Below are 21401 nucleotides of genomic sequence, written 5' to 3' on the forward strand. Positions count from 1 at the left end.
CCACAAAACAAGTGAAGATAGGTGTTCAAAGAAAAACTCGTACATGAATGTTCATAGCAGCACCAGTCACATCAACCAAACATGTAGAAACAACCCAAACATGCACCAATGGATGAATGAATTTTAAAAAGCGGTACACAACGGAGTCTTATTCAGTCATAAAAAGTAATAAAGTTCTGACACATGCTGCAACACAAATGAATTTTGAAAACATGCTAAGTGAAGAAGTCAAGACACAAAAGGCCACATGTTATAAAATTCCACTTATATGATACGTTCAGAATAGACACAGAGGGGAAAGTAACAGTTGCTAGAAGTTGAGGGCACAGAGGGATGAGGAATGACTATGAAAGGGCACAGGGTCTTTTTGGGAGGATGGAATGTTCTAGAACTAGACAATGGTAATGGTTGCACATTATGAGTGTATTAAATTTCACCAATGGCAAACTTGGTTATATGTATTTTACCACAGTAAGGGAAAAAAAAGGTGAAATATGTTAAAAAAAATTAAAAAAAAAAGGTGAGAAAATTCACTGCCGGCAAGACCTGCACTTCAAGAAATGTTTTACAGGGCACCAGACAGAAACTTGTATCTACACAAAGTAATGAACAAATCCCAAAAAGGTGAAGATGAAGCAAATACCCCTCCCAAAATATAGTCCAATAAATTGTTAGAACTTACTCAGCCAGTTCAGCTCGAAAGCGCCAATTTCTACTATTATCTGTCACCAAAAACTCCTGAAGTTGATAAAGGTATTCTCTTCTTTTGTCAATATGAAGAAGCTGAAGTGACAAAATAAAAATATTCGCTGAGATATAGGCATTATTACTTTTACTAGGCTGCTTGAAAACAACTGTAATATAGTTAATTCTTCTGAGAACAGATGTATTAGGTACATCTAATTGTTTTAAAAACTGACGTTAAGGTCATTTTCCCCGATAATCCCATTTACGTTCAAGAGTCTTAACCTTTTTTGAAATATTTGTTCCTTGAGCCATGCGTGACCTCTCTGAACCCTACAGTACCTTGGTCACAGATACACGGCAGGACTGACCGCTATGTTCACAGGGCCCCTCGTTACTGCGAACTCTCTGAAGACCGTACTGTGCTCTTATTCATACACGTATGCCCAGCGCACGGCACTGTGACGGCACACGGCAGTGCTCAATAAATACTTGCTGAGTGAAAAAAATTTATCCCAATAATTGCTTATAACCATTTTAAAGTAGGTTTATGGTCAGCAAGGGGGAAAACCCTAAAATCTGATAGAAACAGAAGCAAACTTAACCATGTAACAAACAGTTAAGAATCACGCAGGAAAAAAAATACTCTGACTACACATGTTCAGGGGTATGTTCTAAGGACAAAGTGCTTAAGGAAATCTTGAATGTTCTTTAGTTGAGTTGATGTTAGAATTAATATTGGAGTAATTCTGAAACTACTTCACGTATGCTGTGGAACTGAGTAAACGAGGACTGAGTATGTTCACGTTAAGAACAGAGTTTTTACCGTGAGAGAAAAGAAAAAATAGGAAGGGGAAGAAGGAGAGGACTGGTGTGGGACTGGGAGCTGAGTGATCACTATGAACTCAGTAATTAAAAAAAAACAAACCCAAACCCAAACACCCCTCCCAGCTCCTGTCCCCTGAGAAGGCAGAAAGGAAACGACCCCCACGGAGCAGCGTGCACACCCAGGGCCCGGGCCGTGGCTTCGAACTACCACTCTCCACTAGAAAACACCAGGCTCCTTGGACCAACAGCGGACTCCGGGCTGGGGCAGAGAAAGGAGAAGGTGGGCCCGGAAGTAAGGCTGTGCTTACAGTGAGGCAACGCATCAAAGGGGCACGGGTGGCAGCTTTCAGGGCTTCCTGTGAGCCACACTGATGTGCAGAACCAAGGACAGAAATGGATTATGAATAGAAAAATAATTCCAGAGTTCACACTTAACACTAAAAAAAACTTCCAAGAAGGGGGAGGGAGAGAAGGAAGAGATTAGCTAGCTTTACGTGAGAATGCCAACTAATAAATGGAGAAAGAATTATAAAAATAGAAAATCGGTGCTTTACCGCCAAAACAGTAACAGCTGATTGAGGCAAGAACCAGGTCTAGATGCACGGGTACAAAAGCTCTCTGGGTGGAAGACTCGGGAAAAAGGTGTTCGGAGCTTGAACGTATCAACAACCCCCCCAAGTAATTACTAATCAGGAAGGTGAGAGGTTGTTTTACAACGGAGGGAGCCACAATCTCGTGGCCGGAGTCTACACCGCCAGCGATGCAGTGACCGTGCTCCTCCCGACATGACGCACAGACACGCAACGCGCCTGCCAAGCGAAGCTGTGGAACCCGAATCTCGCTGTGTCACTGCCCGCAACCTGAGGGGCACCTGCAAAACCACCCGCGCGGCCTATTCAAAGATGCCAATGACATTAAAGACACAAGTCAGGAAACTGGTCTAGATTTAAGAGGGCTAAAGAGACATGATATTTAAATTCAAGACGCAATCCCTGATTGGATTCTGAACTGGGGGTTTGGGGGAGCTATAATGCCACATTAGACAGGCTGAGAAATTTCAGTATGATCTGTATAAAATATAATAACACAGTACCAGTGTTTTTCGAAAGTAGGACTACATTGCTTCTGTACCTCAAAACTTCGAACTACAAGAGCCAATTTCAAGGTTAAACAATAGTATTCCAGGACTAACAAGTTGTAAGATCACAACTGTTTACCTCCAAGACCAGAGATCCATACCGACTGGTAAAATACAGACTCCTAAAATATCACATAAAGCCTCCAAACTTAAATGATCATGGAATTTTTGTACATATATTAATTCAATAATTTTGAAAAAAAAAGGTGCTTGTTATCATGATCTAACAGTGTTTAATGATGAAATTTAGTGTAATTATTTTAAATTAAAAATTACAAGGACAAGCAAAAGTGATCAGAATGGGACTGTTTTTTTAAAGTCACATCTCACTATCAGCTCATGGCTACATTTTCTTATGCAAGAACATACAGAAACTTAATCTTGGTAGAAACAGAAAACCAAAAATTTTGGTCTACAATGAAACTTAAGTCTGTCTTTACGCAGAAGAATTTAAAAGTTACCTTCAGAAAATCATGCAAATGTTTAAGAACACCTATCCTGACTTCGTCGAGGTCTTTTAAAAATCCATTGAAGATCGGAACCAGATCTGCAGCTGTCAGCTGATCTCCGAGAATAACGGCAAGCTCGTGGATGGAGAAGGCTAACGTTCTTCGAACCTTCCACTGCAGAGACAAAGAGGACGTCGCTGGTAAGTGGAGCACACAGTACCGAGTGTTTTACCTCTCAGCCGGTGTGTGAAGGCCAACTTAGGTCTGAATGTTACCAATGTCAAACAATTAAATCGGAACAGAAGTAATGGCAAGAATAGACACTCAGCTTTAAATGCCTGCTATGTCTTAAAACCTGGCAGAGAAATTTCAAAGCCCCGCGTGGTACGGATTATCTCCCTTCATTTACAAAGGGAAAAAAGCTGGAAATCACTAAGGGCATAGTCTCTGCAGTTCTCTGAACACTGGGTGCCTGGTTTACAGATGTCCCACATCCATCAGAGGCTGGCTAGTGTCATCCTTGCTTGACTGTTCCCCTTCTGATTCTCGTACAGTCTATCTTATGGTTAAAAAAAATTATGAAACTTGTTTTTAAGGAACTGGCAATTAAAGAAATGTAAGAATAGGAAAATGTAGGAAAGTTTACATGACAAACATCTTTTTCTTCATGTTCCTTTAAAAGTTTTTACTTTGTTACTTAGCTTAAAACACTCTACTTGCTGAGAAGACGTTTATAGCAAGGGTTTTATCCCCACAATCCCAAAGACCAGACCCCGTTCCTGAAATAAAATTTTAAGCCCACATTCAGCATATCAAGCAGATGGAGGCAGAGATGTTCTGATGGAGGGGAGGGGACGGAGGCATGAAGCCCTGCCCATCCAGGGCCTTCTCAGTCACCAGGGGCCCCCGAGGAGCTTTGAAAGGCCTGTGGGATGAAGATGGAAAACCACCAGTGCGCAGGGCCTTTGTGGTCCCCTGCCCAGTTCTACTGGTGAAGAAGTCTGTGAACACAGGATAAATTCACTTCACCCGGACCCTGGCTTCCTAACCTCACAGGTCAGAGAAGGAACTTAAACTATATTCCCTCAAGATTACTTCCAACTCCTACCTTGCTTAGTTAACAGCACAAATTCCTTGAAAAATCAAATAATTACTAACACGTTTAAGGGAAAATTATTCATATCTCAGTATAAATTAGTCTAACCAGACTGCTTTCTTAATAACCAAGAGATTAATTTCACCAGAGAAGCAGATTTTGTGGAAGAGAGGCAAAATTTCGGTGTACGATATAGCAACCAGACCTAATGGCAGGGGAAGTTAAGTCAACAAAATCTAGGAAGAGAGCCACAACCACAAAATCATACAGATATCCAGACATGACGACCTAGGGTCAACATTTCACATTTTGTTTTCTTTCGGAGCAGATGGTGTTGGCAGTGTGTAGGTGTGGAGAAGAGCATGCTCGTGCACGCGTGCACACACGAGCATTTGCACACACAAACCCTCCCCCACCTTTACTGCAACACTCCCTGAACCAGGGCCCAGAGCTCAGCAGTGCTAATACTACTACAGTTCTATTAAGGTTTTAAGAAAATATAAGAAGCGTTTGTAACACTGTGTCTGGAATCGATCTACACATAAACTTTAGACAGTACATCTGTAAGTTAGGAACTCAGGCATGTCAAATGCAACGATAATTTCCAAACGGTGAAACCTGGACCATACAAAAAGCAAGCTCTTTGGTAGGACTTTAAGCTCTTCTGCACATGATTTCCCGTAATAGCAAGTATTTGCTGGGACATGAACAGAAATCCTACCAGGTTTTGAAGGGCACAGCACTGTGCCGTCCATCCACTCACACTCTGTGGACCCCCCGCCGCCCACTCACCTGCATGTCTGACGCCAGCGTCTCGTAGGTCTCTCGCAGGCAGTGCCAGTTCTGCCTGCCCAGGGTCAGGGCCACGCCGGGAAGGCTGTATGCACAGTGCTTAGCAATCTCAGTGTCGACCGTCTGCGCACGAGACGGGTCCGTCATAGATAAATACTGATCTAACAGAGCCTGAGGCACCACATCCTAATGGAGAGGCATAGGCACGGGTTCATTTTAGTAGTCTGGGCATAAACTGAGTGAACTTATTTTTAAATACATGAAGAATTTAACATAGTATCTCAACGAGCAGAGAAAAACCCAGTCTCAAAGTTTCAGGGGTCTGCTGAGAAGAGGAAGAGCACAGTTTTATGCTAAGGGAAATACATATATAAATAAAAGAAGCCACTCCAGAAGAAAAATGGTAAGATCTTAAAACAGAATGCAGCTTAGAGGAGGATTAGAACTGATTACTAAGCTGAAAAGCTGCACCAACAGTAAGACCAGCACCTCTCAATGTTGGTGGGATGGTCAAGTCTGACGGAATCTAGCGAATGTGACAGAACAGGTGCGCTCGTACCAACCTGGATTTTATAAAAACAACACCCACCTTTCGATGGAAATTGAGCAGCTACCTATAAAAATGTGAAGTGAATAAACATCTAACTGTTCATGTAAATGCGAGGAAAAGAAGAATGTCTACACAATCTTGCTAACGTATACATAACACAGCTCTGGAAGAACATACAAAAGAAACAAAACCGGTTGCTTTGGGAAAAGCCAAATGGATGCTGGAGGAGAAAACAAAGAAGGAAGTTTCACCGAATGCCTCTGTACCTTTTGAATTCTGAACTATGTAAACTTACCTATTTTTCAAATTCATTAAGAGATTGAGACCATCTGTTTTTATGAACTTGAAAATACATCTACAGTAGAAGTAGTGGAAAGCATGTTTACAACACTGCGAATACTAACTCCATTTTTAAAAGAACAACATATGCCATTTGACCTAGGACATCCCCAGTCCCAGAAGCAAACACCACACATAATCCCCATGAATGCGGCACCACGTGTAAGATCCCGGAACTGAACCTGGAGGCATCATAAGGACTTCAGGAGGTAGAGTGCCTTTTCACGACAGAGGCCACGCTGCGTGGACAGTACGCTGCCGTGGTGGGGCCGGGGCAGTGAGCATATGGAAAGATCAATACACACACACACACACACACACACACACACACACACACACACAGGCAAGGTACAAACTATCATATTCCAGATATTCCATAAGCATATTTTCCCATATTCCTGAAATTGGAGTGTAACTTGCCGTCGATGGCACTTTGTATGGTTTTGGGACATTTTTTCGTATTTTCATCTCTGAAATTGAGCTGTATCTTGTAATTCTTGGCAAATTAGGCACCATGAAATACCTAGGTATGATGGCATGATTCGGTCTTTGACAGACAAAAAGGGGTATGTATGCATGTTTTTGTACCCATAAAATGTTTATGAAGAAACAGACAGGGGCACCTGGGTAGCTTGGTTGGGTAAGTATCTGATTTCTGATTTCGGCTCAGGTTGTGATCTCAGGGTCATGAGATGGAGCCCCGGGTCAGGCTCTGCTCTGGGTGAGGAGCCTGCTTCAGATTCTCTCTCCCCCTCTGCCCTTCCCCCTCTCCTCTCACTCTAGGAAGGAAGGAAGGAAGGAAGGAAGGAAGGAAGGAAGGAGAGGGAGGAGAGGAGAGGGAAGAGAGGGAGGAGACGGAAGAGAGGGAAGAGAGGGAAGAAAGAAAAAGGAAGGAGCTGTGATCCGTGGTTACTCTGAAGAATGTGACTGCAGGTATCAGAAGAGGAAGATTTCTGCTTGTATTCTACTCTATTTGAATTTTCTTACCGTAAGTACGATATACTAGTCTTATTTTTAAAAAACTCATTGTAAGGACCAAATTCGGTGGGAAATGGGTTTAGAAGAGGAATTAACAAGACCGTCACCACATAAAGACTTGCTGTCACTTACTTGTACTTTAGATCTCCTCTCCTCATCAGGGCTAAAACTACTGTTGGTGCTCAAGTCCGAATCATTATGAATATAACGAAGGGCAGAGTCCATATTCTGTTAGGAAAAAATATTTACGTAAAGAACTGTCCCTTCTATAAGTTTCCTTCACTTAAACCATCTTACTAGGTTACTTACCTTTCAAAACTACCTGAAGATAAATTCTTTAAGCTTTTAAAAGTTTATAAACATACCTAAGACCTCATGAGAACCCCCCCTGACTTGAGTCAAACTTGAGGAATAGGTTGATAAAGGTATGAAAATGAATTCCAAAATAAACTCATCAAAAATGTAAATTGAGAAGTAATTTTGAAATGGCTCAAATATCTAAAATCAGCCTACTTATAAGATAGTATTATTGTATTACAGAGGGTGCTTTTGGTCAATGTTTTAGAGGCCATGGGATGTCCTATGCAGTTTTTCTTCTACTGTTGGCTATTTCTAATTTCACAAATACACTTTTTTAGCAGCTCAAAAAACTCCAAACAAAACACCTTCTAAAATGCAGAGATACCATTGCATTCAAATCACCAATGACAACAGGGGGCCAGGGTTTCATTCTGAAGCACTGATATTGTTTAAGATTTCTAACTCTACCAGCTGTCACCTAACAAAACACGAAACAGGAATCCACTAAAGCTCTAAGAACCCTCTCCATCCCCAGTGTGTATGCGGACACTCTTCCCTGAGCTTATCACTCAAACTGTTCTATCTGTGACCGGCTGATTCTAGCAACCAGTGGTGCTATTCCTTCCCCGTGTTCCTATACACAAGGGTAAGAAATACCGATCCCACACGATGCTGGCTGGGAGTGGGGGGGTGCGACAGGAAGTTAGGAAGGATCACACAGAACAGCTCCAAGTACACAGCGAAGATGACGCTAGGAACAGTACCCACCCTCACACTCCAGAGTCCAGATAATGCCACTGGCCCCTCCGCAACATGGCCTCAAGTCCCGATCTTCTGCTCAGAATACTGTGTTGCTTGCTGCAGTGAAATGGTCCGATCAGAAACAAAGCACCTCTCCAAAAAGAAAAGGGAAGAGTTAATTATTCTTGATAAAGGGCTTTGTTTCCAGTAAGACTATTTCACTGCAGTGAGCTACGTTAACACATTGAGGCTACTCAAACGGTCATGTAGACAGGATTGGGATTTACATTTCCAAGCATTGAACATGACACTAACGTCACAAAGACAGGATGTGGTGACAGTATTTTTACTTTATGTCAGAGAGAGCAGAGAAAATCAGCAACAAACAGAACACCAGTTAGAAAGTGATTAGCTACAACTAGTCCCCAACAACAGACTTCCGACTGGACCTATTTTCACTGGACACTTTACTGAGTGCATTACCTCAACAGCGTCGCTGATTAAAGGCACGGAGGCGTCGTGATTTATTTTACAGTTTGGCAGCCCACTTACACCCAGCTCATCTTGCACATCACTTCTCTTTTCTGCGTCGCTGGCCTCCTCGTGGGCGTCCAGGCTGGAAGCGCGCAGCGCGGCGGACAGCACGTCCACTTGCGCTGCGGGTGGAACAGGGAAGAGCACGTGAGCGGCAGGATGGACAACGTGCCTGCAAGTTTCTTCTCCGTTTGCACTATCAGTTATCAATGAAATGTATACTTTTTTTTGACACTGCCATCAAAAAGCTGAAAAAAAACTACTGTGGTAAATCATTAGTCCTTCGAGAGAAAAAGTAGAAAACTAATATGCTTTCATGAGATTAACAATGTTTATCCACTACTGTACATTATTCTGCGTTAGTACAGAAAAGAAATGCTATCTAGTTTTGGAGGTACCTCCAGTTTATTAAAAGGAGTCAATTTCGGTGTGAGTTAACTATGTTTTGGTAGTGCGTGAATCGGACTGACGAGGCTTACTTACTAAGCTATTTTAGCAGAAGAGCAGTCACGCAAACCCTGCCAACATAAAACAGCGGTAATTACAAAGATTTTTGTTGCAGTTACATTTCAACATCTCGTATCTTATCCCACTTTATCTTATTTTCCTCTAATTCCTCTTGAAAATGAAATTAGTGACTTAGACAACCCCACGTGAGTGCTATCTGGCTTGCAGCAAACCAAAATGACAAATTACCAAGCAGTGATTCTTAAATCTGGCAAATACCAGTCTATGTTTTGAGTTACACCTTCTTTATAAAAGTGATTCAACACTAATATGAGGCATTCTTCCTTCTCCCAAACAACTGAGACATGTAACGGAAAAAAGAATTGTGTAGTTACTTGTTTAAGTAACAATCCACCGGGATGCTCAAAATATAAAAATTCATCAATTTTCACTTCAAAATTAATTAGTACAAAGATCAGAAAATGCGTCCCCACTCCACTTAAAGATTATAAAAAAGCAATCCTAGTACTTTCATTAAGACAGCCAACTACGGGGCTGCAGCATTCATGAAACTCAAGCCCAAGCACGTCAGCCCCCGGCAACAGAGATACCGGAGACACAGGGCGAGCTTCTCTTCTACTAGGTCATTAGCTGCTCAATTAAGTAAGTAAACTGAAGGTGCTTAATCATAAAAAGTTACTCATGAAAAGTATGCTCATTCTTCTGAGAATTCCAGTTGCAATTTGTACTAATCCTTTGAATCAGTTTAGGTCCCCTTCTGGAATCTTTTTAAGTTTCCAAAACAAAATCAAAATAGTACTAAAGGAGATTGCACAACACATAAAGGTTAAAATGTTTAGTCCCACATAGAATGCACGGGGTGTGAGAAAGAGCCCTAATGCATTTTAACTGCTTCCCAGGAAGTAACTACTCAAAAGCCTTTCACAGAAAATGCCTTACCTGAGTCATTTCTCTCTAAATGGACTACATATTTCTCTTTGTCTACTTTAATGCTTGTACATTCATAAAAGTTATAATGAGTTACACCGAAGTTACTTTCCTCAAAAAACTGATTTATAAAGATCAAGAAAGAGCCTCGTGCTGACTCCTGAGGAAACCTGATGCTTCAACTCTCCAGCCAGAGAATGAAGTAGGATCTAATACTGGGCTAAATGCTGAAATTTCAGCAGGACACACTGCCACAATAAATTTAAGAAAACTGAACACACAGGTCTTCATCAAAATCTGCCTTTTACTTAATATGCAGACTGAAATCCCAGGAACCAGGGCTGGTTTAATCGTGGATTTGTGAAGAAACACAGTCCCCAGTGACTCACGCTCAGAAGCAGGGACAACCTAGAAAGTGAATTTTACTCCTTCCCTGAAGAAGCTGGTACAGCTAAGAGAAAACTTTATAATAATCTCTCACTTTTCCACACAACATACTGGTGGGTAGTCACAAATTCCTAACAATTTATTGATTTCAGTCAGGGAACAATATGATTTTTCTGACCATGACTACCAAAATGGCCCAATTCTTCCACTGGGCCTACACTGGGTAGAAATCTGTATTTTGTGAGCTTGGGCATTTTTCCTTTTATCGTCTATGAGTCGAGCTATAGTGAAACCAAGGTGGCGTCAGTAATGCTACTCAGAGTTCAGTCCTCAATCAGCTTGGTGATTCCAAACACCACAGACTGTGAAATTGCCCTAGACAAAGCCAGAAAAACCTCAAATTCCCTAGGTAAGTATTTTAGAAAAGATCTCTTACACCTTCTTTGTGTTTTCCTACTTCCCTCTCTGGCCTTCCCTGTAGGGTATGTTTCTGTTCTATGACTGAGAAAGGGCTTTCTTCTTCTGACAAGAGTATCTTTCTAGTCTCTGGAAACACATTTTTTTGACTAAAAGTCCACAAAGAAAGAACCCCCACCAATGCTTTGACGAAGAGAAGAGTTAAATTATCGAGACTGGGAAGCAAAGGTCACCTAATAAGCAGCAGCCGCAGCCTTGTGACACTTCCCACCAACGGTCACTAAGGGCTAGCGGGGAGGGGAGGGAACAAGTGCCACAGGCTTGGAAATGCTGAAACTCAACTGAGCACATGCCCAAAAACTCTTTCTCTGTGCGGTGCTGCTTTACCATTTTCCAGGCCTGCTGACAAAAAATTACACATGCAACACAACCAGTTCAAAAGGGTGGACGTTTCCCGACAGTTTGTGGCTGCCCACAGTGGCAGAATTAGAAATGAGGACACATCCAAAATTAAGGTATACCCTTTAAAACACCGTAATTTGGAAAATTAAGGCATAGTTACTGAAATTTAACATAAGTCAAACATGCCCTCGGATTTCAATGAAATAAAAAATTCAGGACTTCTGTACCTAAGAAGAAAATGCCCAACGCTGCCCACCTAGGTTTTACTGCAGAACGTCGGACGCAGGGGCAGTTCATATGCTAAGCGTCACCCTGCTGTGCTCTCTGAGGCCGGGATTTTGGTCTGGTTTGTTGCTACTATATATTTAGTGCTTAGGAAAGGAGCAGACCCACCAGTAGGTGCTCCGTAAGTAATGCTGAACGAATCAATGAACCAGTGCATATGTTAGGAAAGGTCATCATTACAGACGGAAAGAACACTGCAACAGATTTCAATGACAGCAGGTGTAAGAGCTGCACCAGATAGAGCGGATTAAATGGCAATACAGTACTCGCACTGACATCATTCACCTGTAGCCTGTGCACTCACAGTCCTATTTTAAGTAAACAGGATTAGCCATCTTCTGAAACACAAAGTCGGATCCTCAAACTTGTATGAGCACAGAGCTCTTTTTTAAAAAGCACACTCTCACGAACACAATTTTTAACATAGCTTATTCAAATATTTCAATGACCATCTGTTAAGCGCTGTGATGTGTCAGAGATTTAGCGGGCACTGGGATGCAGTGAGTACTCCCAGGACAGGCCTAAGAAGCTGAGCTAATGATCTTTTTTTCAAAAAAATGGAGCATAAAATTGATTCAAAATATATGTTATTGAAGTTTGATCAACTGAATAAACTGACAAATAGTAAAAGTTTTAAAGCTAAAAGCTTTTTTTTTTAAACTAAAAGCTGTAAAGACAAATGTTTATCAAGCTGTGAACAGCCCGAGTTTGAGGTGTAATTCTGCGTCTCCAAGCTCCTCATCTGGGGGCGGAGGAGAGTGAGGGATGGAGACAAATGACTCAGGTAAGACTCTGATGAAGGAGCTAACGAACAACAACCTCAGTACTTGCTACCTCGTCAAGCTGTCCTAGGACGCAGACTACTGGGTCAGGGGTAAACATCAGTGACAGGAGCCACACTGAGCAATGACCGAAGAAAGCAAAGCTATAAGGCTTTCATAAAAAATAATCTACCACGAGAGATTAGGGAAAAAATAGGGTATTCTATTGGAAATATTCCACCCTCTGTTCTTGCCCTTGCTGCAGAATATATTAAACAGGAATGATAAAAATAAGGAAACAAAAAGGGAGTGAACTAGTGATACACAGAATAACCAGGATAAACTTCAAATACATGATGCTAAGCGACAGAAATAAGACTAAAAAAAGGCTTCTATTACTTGATTCTATTTATGTGGCATTCTGGAAGAGGCAAAAAGCACAGGGACAGAGAACGGGTTGGTGGTTGCTAGTGGCTGGGCAGGGAAGGAAGGACTAACTAAAGGTGTACAAAGGAATGTTCCTCGAACGGTATCTGTATCTGACAGTGGGGTGGTTACACACAAGTGACTGTGTGTCTAATCTCACACAAGTGTTCATTCAAAAGGCTGGATTCTACTGATATAAACTATACCCCAATAAACCTAAAAGAAAACATGAAAAAAAAATGAAACTGACTGTCTGCCAGTTAAAATAACGTTCAACAATCACGGATATGAATTTGCCTTCAATCAAGTCTTTTAATTTTTCTCCAAGTGTAATTATAATAGGAAATCTTTAAAAATGACAAAGCCGATAAAGATAACTGAGAATTTAACCATCACTGATGCAATTTTCAAAGTTCAAACACAATAGGTTTTGTATGTTTTATAAGAATACTGAAGCTATCTATCACTTTATCTGCTTTAAAAATGGGCATTTCCCAACATTGAGCAAACTGACAGTTTAGAAATTTTAGCTTCTGGAACTAACAAGGTGAGAAAAGGAAAAGGGAAAGGAAAGGAGAAGAGAGAGGAAGAGAGAGAGGGAGAAGGAGAGAGAGAGAGAGGGAGAGAAAGGGAGAGAGAAAGTCAGTCCACGAAGTGATAGATCTGAAGATCTGTAGTTGTGGGAGATTTTCCAAAATTGGTTTTGTTTCAGATTTCACTGAATGGTTACAGAGAGTCAGGCGGAGGGCTTTAGTCTTCAAAGGAAAAGACAACACCTGCATCGGGCCCCAGCCGCACATACCTTAAACCACGACCCGAGCTCCAGCAGGCAGAACAAGGGGAACTGCCTCAGGGTGGCTCACTTCCCGCTGACTCACTCAGAACACATTTCCCCTTCTTAAGAGGGCCCTTTTTATTTTAACACAGAGCAACGTTTAAGGCCATTGTTCACAATGAAAGAATCTGGGCGATACACGTGTAACCCAGTGGAAAAAAGTCGAAACTGAGAAACCAAAACCCAGATGACTCTTATAAATGTTTATAGCTCTTAAAACTTCATATTCCATGGGAAACAGATATCTGTCTACTGTTAATAGACCACAGTCCTTCCTTTGAAAGCAACACTGTATCTGCTATTTTATAAAAAAGTTAAGCAGACCCAGAACAGAATAGTGAAGGCAGGGCTCCAGGCTGGAATTGTAAAGCACCGTTTGACTGACTGTGAAAATGTCAAGGTGAGTGATCTGTAAATCAAGAAATCTGTGTATTATGCTGCAGTTAGCAACACAGTGATGAGCTCATCGAAATGAAACTTCAGTATCAGATTAACTGTATTTATCAAGACAAGAATATTCTTATCAAAATAAGAATAAATTTTTAAAAGGTGATTTTCCTAGGACAAAAGTCAGCAAATAATATTTTGTATCAGCTTTAGAGCAAAGAATCTGACAGACTCTTCCATACCTTTAACATCTGGATCATCAATGTGCGGCTCTAGATTTTCTATCATTTCCTCAAGTTCCTTTCTGGTGGCCATAGTGATATTTGAAGAACCCGGTACGGTGACTTCAGAGGTTTCTTCTGGTGTCTCTGGGCTGAGAGTATCCCCAGAGCCCTGCTCAAGCTCTATATCTAGATCTATTTCAGGAAGAGGAGTCCTCCAGAAATGGAAGGAGTTGTACAATTCCTGATCTAAGAGAGCTGAATCTGGTGAACTGGCGCCACCCTCTGGCCGTAATGCAGATTTGCAGTTAGCAGGCTTTTTATCATTCTCATTACTAGCTGCTTCCTGATGAGATTCTGAGGACAAAGTACAAAGTAAAGAGCTGTCCATTGGGACACTTATTTCACCTGGAGATTTCCTAGATGTTTCAGCATGATCTTCCACCATGTTTTCCAGTTTGACACTGGAATTACTAATACTGGGATCTGAAGTAACATCCTCTGGCCTGATCTGTACATCCTCTGGGACTTCTTGATCTCTGATCCTTTTATTGTTTCATTTGGGGAAAAAAAAAATGAAAGTATAAAAATAATTACTGAAAAAAACTCAATGAAAGACACTACATAAAGTATTTAGACAAGTTCAATATTAAAATTTACAGATTATCCACACAAATTATACTGGTAGTACTTCTTTTTCCATCAGTTGTTCTGTGTTCAGAGATGTAAACATCCGTTAAGTGTAAGTCTAGATATTAAAGCATTACATGAGTTAGAAAAGATAACATTGCAGAATCCCAGGATTCTTAAATACCAGGCTAATTTCAATAATAAACTAAAGAAAAACTGTAGGAAGATAAATTCCTACAATGCACTTCAAAAATGATCTGATTCTTAGGATTATGGTATTGCCACTGCTCCAATGATGTACTGAAAAGCTGAGAATTAAAACCTATTTGCTTTTATAAGAAAGAAAAGGGAAAAACCTCTATACAGTATTAGAAAAGATCCTTATTTGCTATCTCACAAAATATTAAAATCCATCTTAGTGTAAATTAAGTTTTTATTTCTTCTACACTTTCCAGCTCTACTCCCAACGGTTTTCCCAAAATTAAGTCATGACTTAATTAATAAGGATGATGGTACAAGCTCCTGAAGCCCACTGACCACCACCATCCACGACCTAAACTAAAGACTCCTTACTACAGTAAGTTTTAACGTTTATCCCCTAAATTTTATTTGACTCCATTAAATTTAACAAACACATATTGAGCACCCACTAGGAGCCAGGGAACGAAGCCAGTACTGAGCACCCACATATGAATGAGATGCAGGTCCGGTCAGGGAGATCACCATTAGAGGCAAACAGGAGAGCCGAACCGGTAAGCAGGTAGCTGGTGGACAGAGTGGTAAGTACAGAAGTGCGCCCCGCGAGCATGGGGGCAGGGTGGAGCTGAAATGAAAAGGCTTAGAGGAAATGACAGGAGCAGTGTGTAGAGGAACCAGTAAATGTTTACGAGGCTACAGGGAAGAACATGCATTCAAGGGGAAAAAAGCATGTGCAAAGGCAGGAGTGACATAAAACGTGCAACATACTCTGAAAACAGCCATCAGTTTCTTATTAAGAGACGGAAATGGTGGGTGACCAGGGTGAAAAACTTTGCCAGAACCACCGTATTCCATACCCAACACCTCTGGAATGGATCCAATGGGCTACAGGGAACAAGGCAGGAATTAGGAAAACTGCATTTTTAGATGTGTTATTTTTGAGAGAGCATCCTGGAAGTGGGGCAGAAAATGGGGCGGAGGTGAGACAGGAGGCGGGGCTGCAGAAGGGCAGTGAGAGCCGGGGAGGACTGGGTGAATGAAGGCAGTGCGCTGGGGCTACAAGAAGTAAACACATTCAAATGATGACGAGACCAACAGGATCTGTTTACTTATTTACTGCATGCTGGAGATGGGAAACAAGGGGAGGAATCTGGAAGGACTGCCAAATTTTTGGCTAGCACAACGGAACAGATCGTGGTAGCACCAACTAAAAGTCGAAAACACAAGAACAGCGTAATGAGAGGGCTTATGAGTTCCGTGGACAGGGTGAGTGAGGTATCTGGGTTGTATTCTGGGTGGGGACGTCCATGGGAAACCAGTCAGACACCAGGGACCAAGTTGGAGGTCATCGACTCAGAAGGACGTGTGCAGGGCTTCGATGTGCGCGAGGCAAGAAAGATGAATGGAAACACGACAGGCACACCGAGTCACAGAGTGAAGGCATTTTTCTCGGGATGCCTTAGAGAAAGAGGTGAGAAGGGACGTAGGAACCGCAGGCATGGGAGACGGATGAAATCACGGATAAAGCAATGTCCTTCTAATAAGAAAGAATATGAACTCAAGAACACAGGTGCACAGATTCAATGGGTCAACACACACCTCTTTCCTAAGAAACATGAGAGGGAAGTAAGAATGGGTGTGTGGGTAAATTTGAAAGTGAGCGTGGGGAAAAAATTAAAGGTGCTCCCTGAAACAGTACGTGTCTTTAAATACAGACAGTAACAGATATTAAACAGGAGGCTTACCAGGACTGTGCAAACGGAAGGTGACATTAACACCTGTGTAATATCCTAGTTAAGTAGCCACCATACATGTTCCCATGAAATTATCAACTTCCCTCTGATTATGCTTTATCTCATGGTAATGTTTACATTATTTTCAAAAAATATATATTTTTAAAAACACATGAATATGTTAATGAAACTTGAAAAAATATGTAAGAAGTCATCTGAAAACATACCACACAATGATAGCATTTTACTTCTGGTGTTTCCCTTCTATTCTTCTAACCATAAAATAGACAGTGGGCGCACACAGTAGAGTTGTTACACCTGCGGGAGAGCTGGCCCCGAGTTCTTCGGTCCTTGCCCCAGCTCCAGCGCTGTATTACCATAAACCTGTGAGCCTTTCGCAGCTCCACATTTACTCCGTATTCATAAGGAAGAGGGACTGGCTTAGACAACCTTTAAGAGTCCTTCCCTCTCCAAAACAGTTCTTGAAGCTAGTGCTGTTACGCCAAATGAATGCCTTCTAAACCAATTACATATTTTCCAACCCCGTGGTTCTTATTAAAAGACATTTTTTCTGTTGTTTTAAAGAATTTAGTGGGATAATTGGTGAAATTTGAATAAAGTCTCTTACTTAGATGACAGTATTGTATCTATGTTAATTTCTTAATTTTGGTAATTGGACCATGGTTATGTATTAATGCTTGTGTTTTGAGGAAATACACAGTGAAATATTTACGAAAGGTAAAAAGAATATCATGTCTAAAACCTCAAAGTATTCAGAAAAAAAGATCAGTAAAGCAAATATGGTAAAATGTTAATAAGTGGAGAATCTGAAGGGCATATGGGATTCTTTGTGCTATTTTTGCAGTTTTTCTGATAGGAAAACTAAATTTAAAAAATTATAGTAACAAGATATTGTTTGGTGGGAGTAGAGACCAAATGAGTTAAAACTATTACCTGATAAATTAAAAAACACACACACAAAAACCTGTATTTAAAATGCCCAAAAAGAACCCAATTAAAAGGCAATGATTCAGAGGGTACCTGGGTGGCTCAGTGGGTTATGACTCTTGATTTTAGCTCAGGTCATGATCTCAGGGACCTGAGATGGAGCCCCACCTTGATGGGAGCCTGCTTAAGATTTTCTCTCTCCCTCTCTCCTCAAACAACAATAAAAACAACAACAAAGGCCCTTCAGTATGCAAAACTATTCCACTGGGCCTGAAACTCCTTGGTTACTATTCTCACAGTGCCATTAATATTAAACTTTAATATTCTTAGGAAAAAAAAAAGAATGGCCACATCATTCTATTTGTCTAATGTTACATTACTAGTGTGTCCAAACTTAGAACTCCTAGAATCGTTTTAAGGAGACAAAAAAATTTTCCCTACTGTTAAATTCTGGGAGAATTACTACATGTATGAATAACAGTTGCTTCAAATAGTCAAATATATGTTATCTGAATACTGATTTTTCCCAGAGCTGGGAGCTAGCTAGTCAATGCAAGATCAAGTTGCTAAATACTAAAATTCTGATATTCTTAGTTGTCAGATTTCCAAATGCTATTACAAAGCAAAAATCGTTCTGAAAGCTGAAGAGACCTCTGATTCTGCAAAATGAAAGAACTACCCCATCTCCTAAGGGATGTGGGTAACAAGAGCTCCAGGGTAAGCCAAAAATTTCCCTAATGGAACCTTAATTTTCCTTTAGTGTCTACATAAGTATCCTATTAATACCCTCCGAGTTCTGGACTAGAGACTCTTGGCCTAGAAAAATAAGTACACGTATTTCCAGGAGAAAATGACCTGTGGGACATCTGGTGAAAACAGCACTATGTCCTGACATGAAAGCAAAGAACATACATCTTTCCTGTACTGTGAATTAGCTCAATGAAGTTTTCACATCACTGAAATACTTCCCAATTTGTACCAAGAGCCATCAATTTTACTTTCACGCAGTTGACATCATACTAAACTGACGAAAAGTGGTGTAAGTGGTGTAGCTACGTGAGGCTTCGGAGATTAAAGATTTCTTTACAATTCATTCAAGGTTTATTATGTGCCAACTATGTGCCAGGCCCAGTGAAGGTGCTCTATACACAAAAATACAGAACTCGACTGCTACAAGCAGATGGACTTACAGTCTGCTGGATGACAGATGCAAATACACAATTGAAAAGATACGGATCAGAAATCAGTGCTCTCCTTCCAGTGCTGACAGCCAAGATGCAAAAGCTCTGAATTTCCAAAAAAACTCAGGGAAAGATTCATGGAGGTAGTGAGTCTAGAGACAGCAAACACACTGACAATTCACTTTGTTAAATGGGTATGGATGGAACAGAACAGCTTCTCAAACAGAAAGCAAAGAGAACCAAAAGAACATAGTATTCAGAGAACAATAAACAGCTGATCAACTAAGAAGAAAAGGGAATGCTTATTTTACATAATTTAAAAATGCAAATATGAATGTTTAACTCTGCTTCTGGAAGTAGCCTTTATTAACACCTTCCAAGAAGCGTTAATAGCCTGATCTAGGGTGAAAGGTAAGTCTGGCATACAAAGTTAGAGGTTTAAGATCAATTAAGGCTTCAGAGAGCATTAAATGACATTAAATGTTTCCAGGATCAAATGAAACTATATAATTATAAATAGTAGTGGAAACAGACTGTCAGAAACTTGCTTGAATGATCTGAATTCTAGGAAAATTGAGAGGACCTTGAGAACAGAAACCAAGTTCTTGATTTCTATCTATAGAAGCTGGTTCATAGTAGGTGCTCAATTATTTTCTGCATAATCAACCAATCAATCAATCTTAAATAACAAGTTTTAAGACACCTTAGAACAAAAGCTAGCGCAGTATTTAAGAGAGGGTAAACAAATGGTTCTGAGATTAATAATACATAGGACTATTTTTTTTTTTTTTTGAAGTTAGGAAGTAAAACTACACAAAAGCTTTTACGGTATTTAACACAACTCCTTCCTTAGCCAGAAATTCTCTCTTCCCTCCCCTCTATTGTTAACACGATTCAATAAAGTCTAACAATATAGTGAAAATCCAATGCTACAGAGAGTACTGACTTGACATTGAGACATACCTCATTAACAATGGAAGAGGAATTAAGGTTTGTAGGTAAAAGACAACTACCTTTAAATACCTCTTCCAGTAACGTCCTACACAGGCAGTCAGTACAACTACTGGCCATGGTAGTCACACCAATTATTTTGTCTATAAAGTTTTATTGGAACACAGCCAAGCCCATCCATTTATGTACCATCTATGGCTGCTTTCATGCTGCAAAGGCAGAGTTCACCAGTCATGGCAGAGACTGAAAATATTTATTATTCGGCCTGACCTATACAATTCTCTGTAAATTTATATTTTCACTTACTAGACGCCTTCCAGATTTAAAAATAAAGTTATGTAATAGTCTTTGCACAATTAGGTAGTGAACAAGGTACACTGACTTTAAAAATGAAAAACAGATAACATTTCCCCCCATCATCACTTTTGTCAAACTCCTTGTAGCAGCTGTTTTTCAAAAGAACTGACAGAATCTGCTTGCTAGGAAGACAGGTTTAGAGTGATTTTCTTCCTTTACAAAAAACAGTACCTCAGGTCTGTTTGGCTATTCAGCAGGACAGTAGGAGAACGGGCAAAAAGGTAAAACAAGGCAGCAGAAGAAAGGAAGAACTGCCAAATCAAAACACCAAGAAAGCAAATATCACAGTATCAAGACCTACAGAAGAGAATGTCCATTAGCATCATGACAAGGGAGGGAAAAGACACTATGGTAACTCAAGCATTATAGCAGGGACTGTTTCAGAAACAGGTTCTAAGTTATTTCAAGCGCACACCTGTAAAAGTGCATATTTCCCATGCACTAAATTAGGCTTGATTTTTTTCCCCCCTGAATATATAGTAAATAAATTTTAAAAACTAAAGCTCAAAATTTTTAATGTAAAAAAAATTTAGAAATAAAAATCAGAGTTGTCCTTTTTATTTTAAAATTTAGTTGCCCTATTATACTTAAAGTTGATATTCTAGTTAATAAGTACATTAATTTGGTGCTAATCATTATAATACTTTCCCCCTCGATTAAGAGATTATAATCATCATTCTGCAGAGTCCAAGATCCACAATTAAATTAATTGACTGAAAGGAAAAATAATAAGAAATGGACTACATACTAAAACAAACATATTCCTAAATTAGATTTTACCCCTTAAACACTAAACGCTTTATATTGTATAACCATTACTGCATCTATTCTAAATGTCAATAGATGGTTTACTAGGTAACTAACTTAAAATAAACTTATTTAAAAATTATCATCACATCTACCATAAATGGTATAAATACTTTTCTCCACGGCTGGGATCAAGCTCAGCGTGCTACATGCATCTTCATCTTCTCACGTAAGATGTAACTAACCAAAGAGACATGTAACAAATGTATGTAAAATATAGCTCTTGAAAAATATTTACCAATTTTTACCATCAAGAGAAATAGCAAAGTCTCCAAAAAGAACACTTATTATAAAACAGAGGAAATGAAAAATATGTTCACAAGCAATAAAGCTGGAAACCAAAGTTTAAAGAAATCATACCTGTTTTTGTCTTCGACTGGCGTATCTTCTGAGCTTTTGCTTTCTTCTTTAAAATACTGGCCTGAGCTAGATGGATTAGCAAAAGTAGATATGAAAGGTCCCAGAGACTGAAAAGCTGCTTGGCGAACCTAGAAGAAAAAGAGGACAGTAATAAAACATAAAAATAAGAGATTATTAACAGTCTACTTTCCATATACCGAAGTATGGTTAAGACAGTAATAAGGTGTTTTCTAAAAAACCTTCCCAGATTCAGAACTATAAATTGTTCGTCTGCTAGGACGTAAAATTCTT

The 21401-nt window shown here is 40.1% G+C and overlaps 1 protein-coding gene across 7 annotated transcripts in view; it reads right to left on the reverse strand.

Moving 5' to 3' along the window:
* PPP4R1 (protein phosphatase 4 regulatory subunit 1) overlaps positions 1-21401 on the reverse strand; it is a 59819-nt gene that overhangs the window by 5076 nt on the left and 33342 nt on the right. For all 7 annotated transcript variants that reach the window (XM_044382839.3, XM_048218457.2, XM_048218456.2 and 4 more), the window contains 7 exons: positions 21111-21238; positions 13967-14490; positions 8379-8551; positions 6987-7082; positions 4988-5173; positions 3112-3273; positions 683-783 (listed from right to left, as the gene is read on the reverse strand). In XM_044382839.3, the coding sequence (XP_044238774.2) occupies positions 683-783; positions 3112-3273; positions 4988-5173; positions 6987-7082; positions 8379-8551; positions 13967-14490; positions 21111-21238 (1370 nt within the window). The remainder of the gene's footprint in view (positions 1-682; positions 784-3111; positions 3274-4987; positions 5174-6986; positions 7083-8378; positions 8552-13966; positions 14491-21110; positions 21239-21401) is intronic.

This window comes from Ursus arctos, unplaced genomic scaffold (assembly GCF_023065955.2).
Source record: "Ursus arctos isolate Adak ecotype North America unplaced genomic scaffold, UrsArc2.0 scaffold_17, whole genome shotgun sequence".
Lineage (NCBI taxonomy): Eukaryota > Metazoa > Chordata > Mammalia > Carnivora > Ursidae > Ursus > Ursus arctos.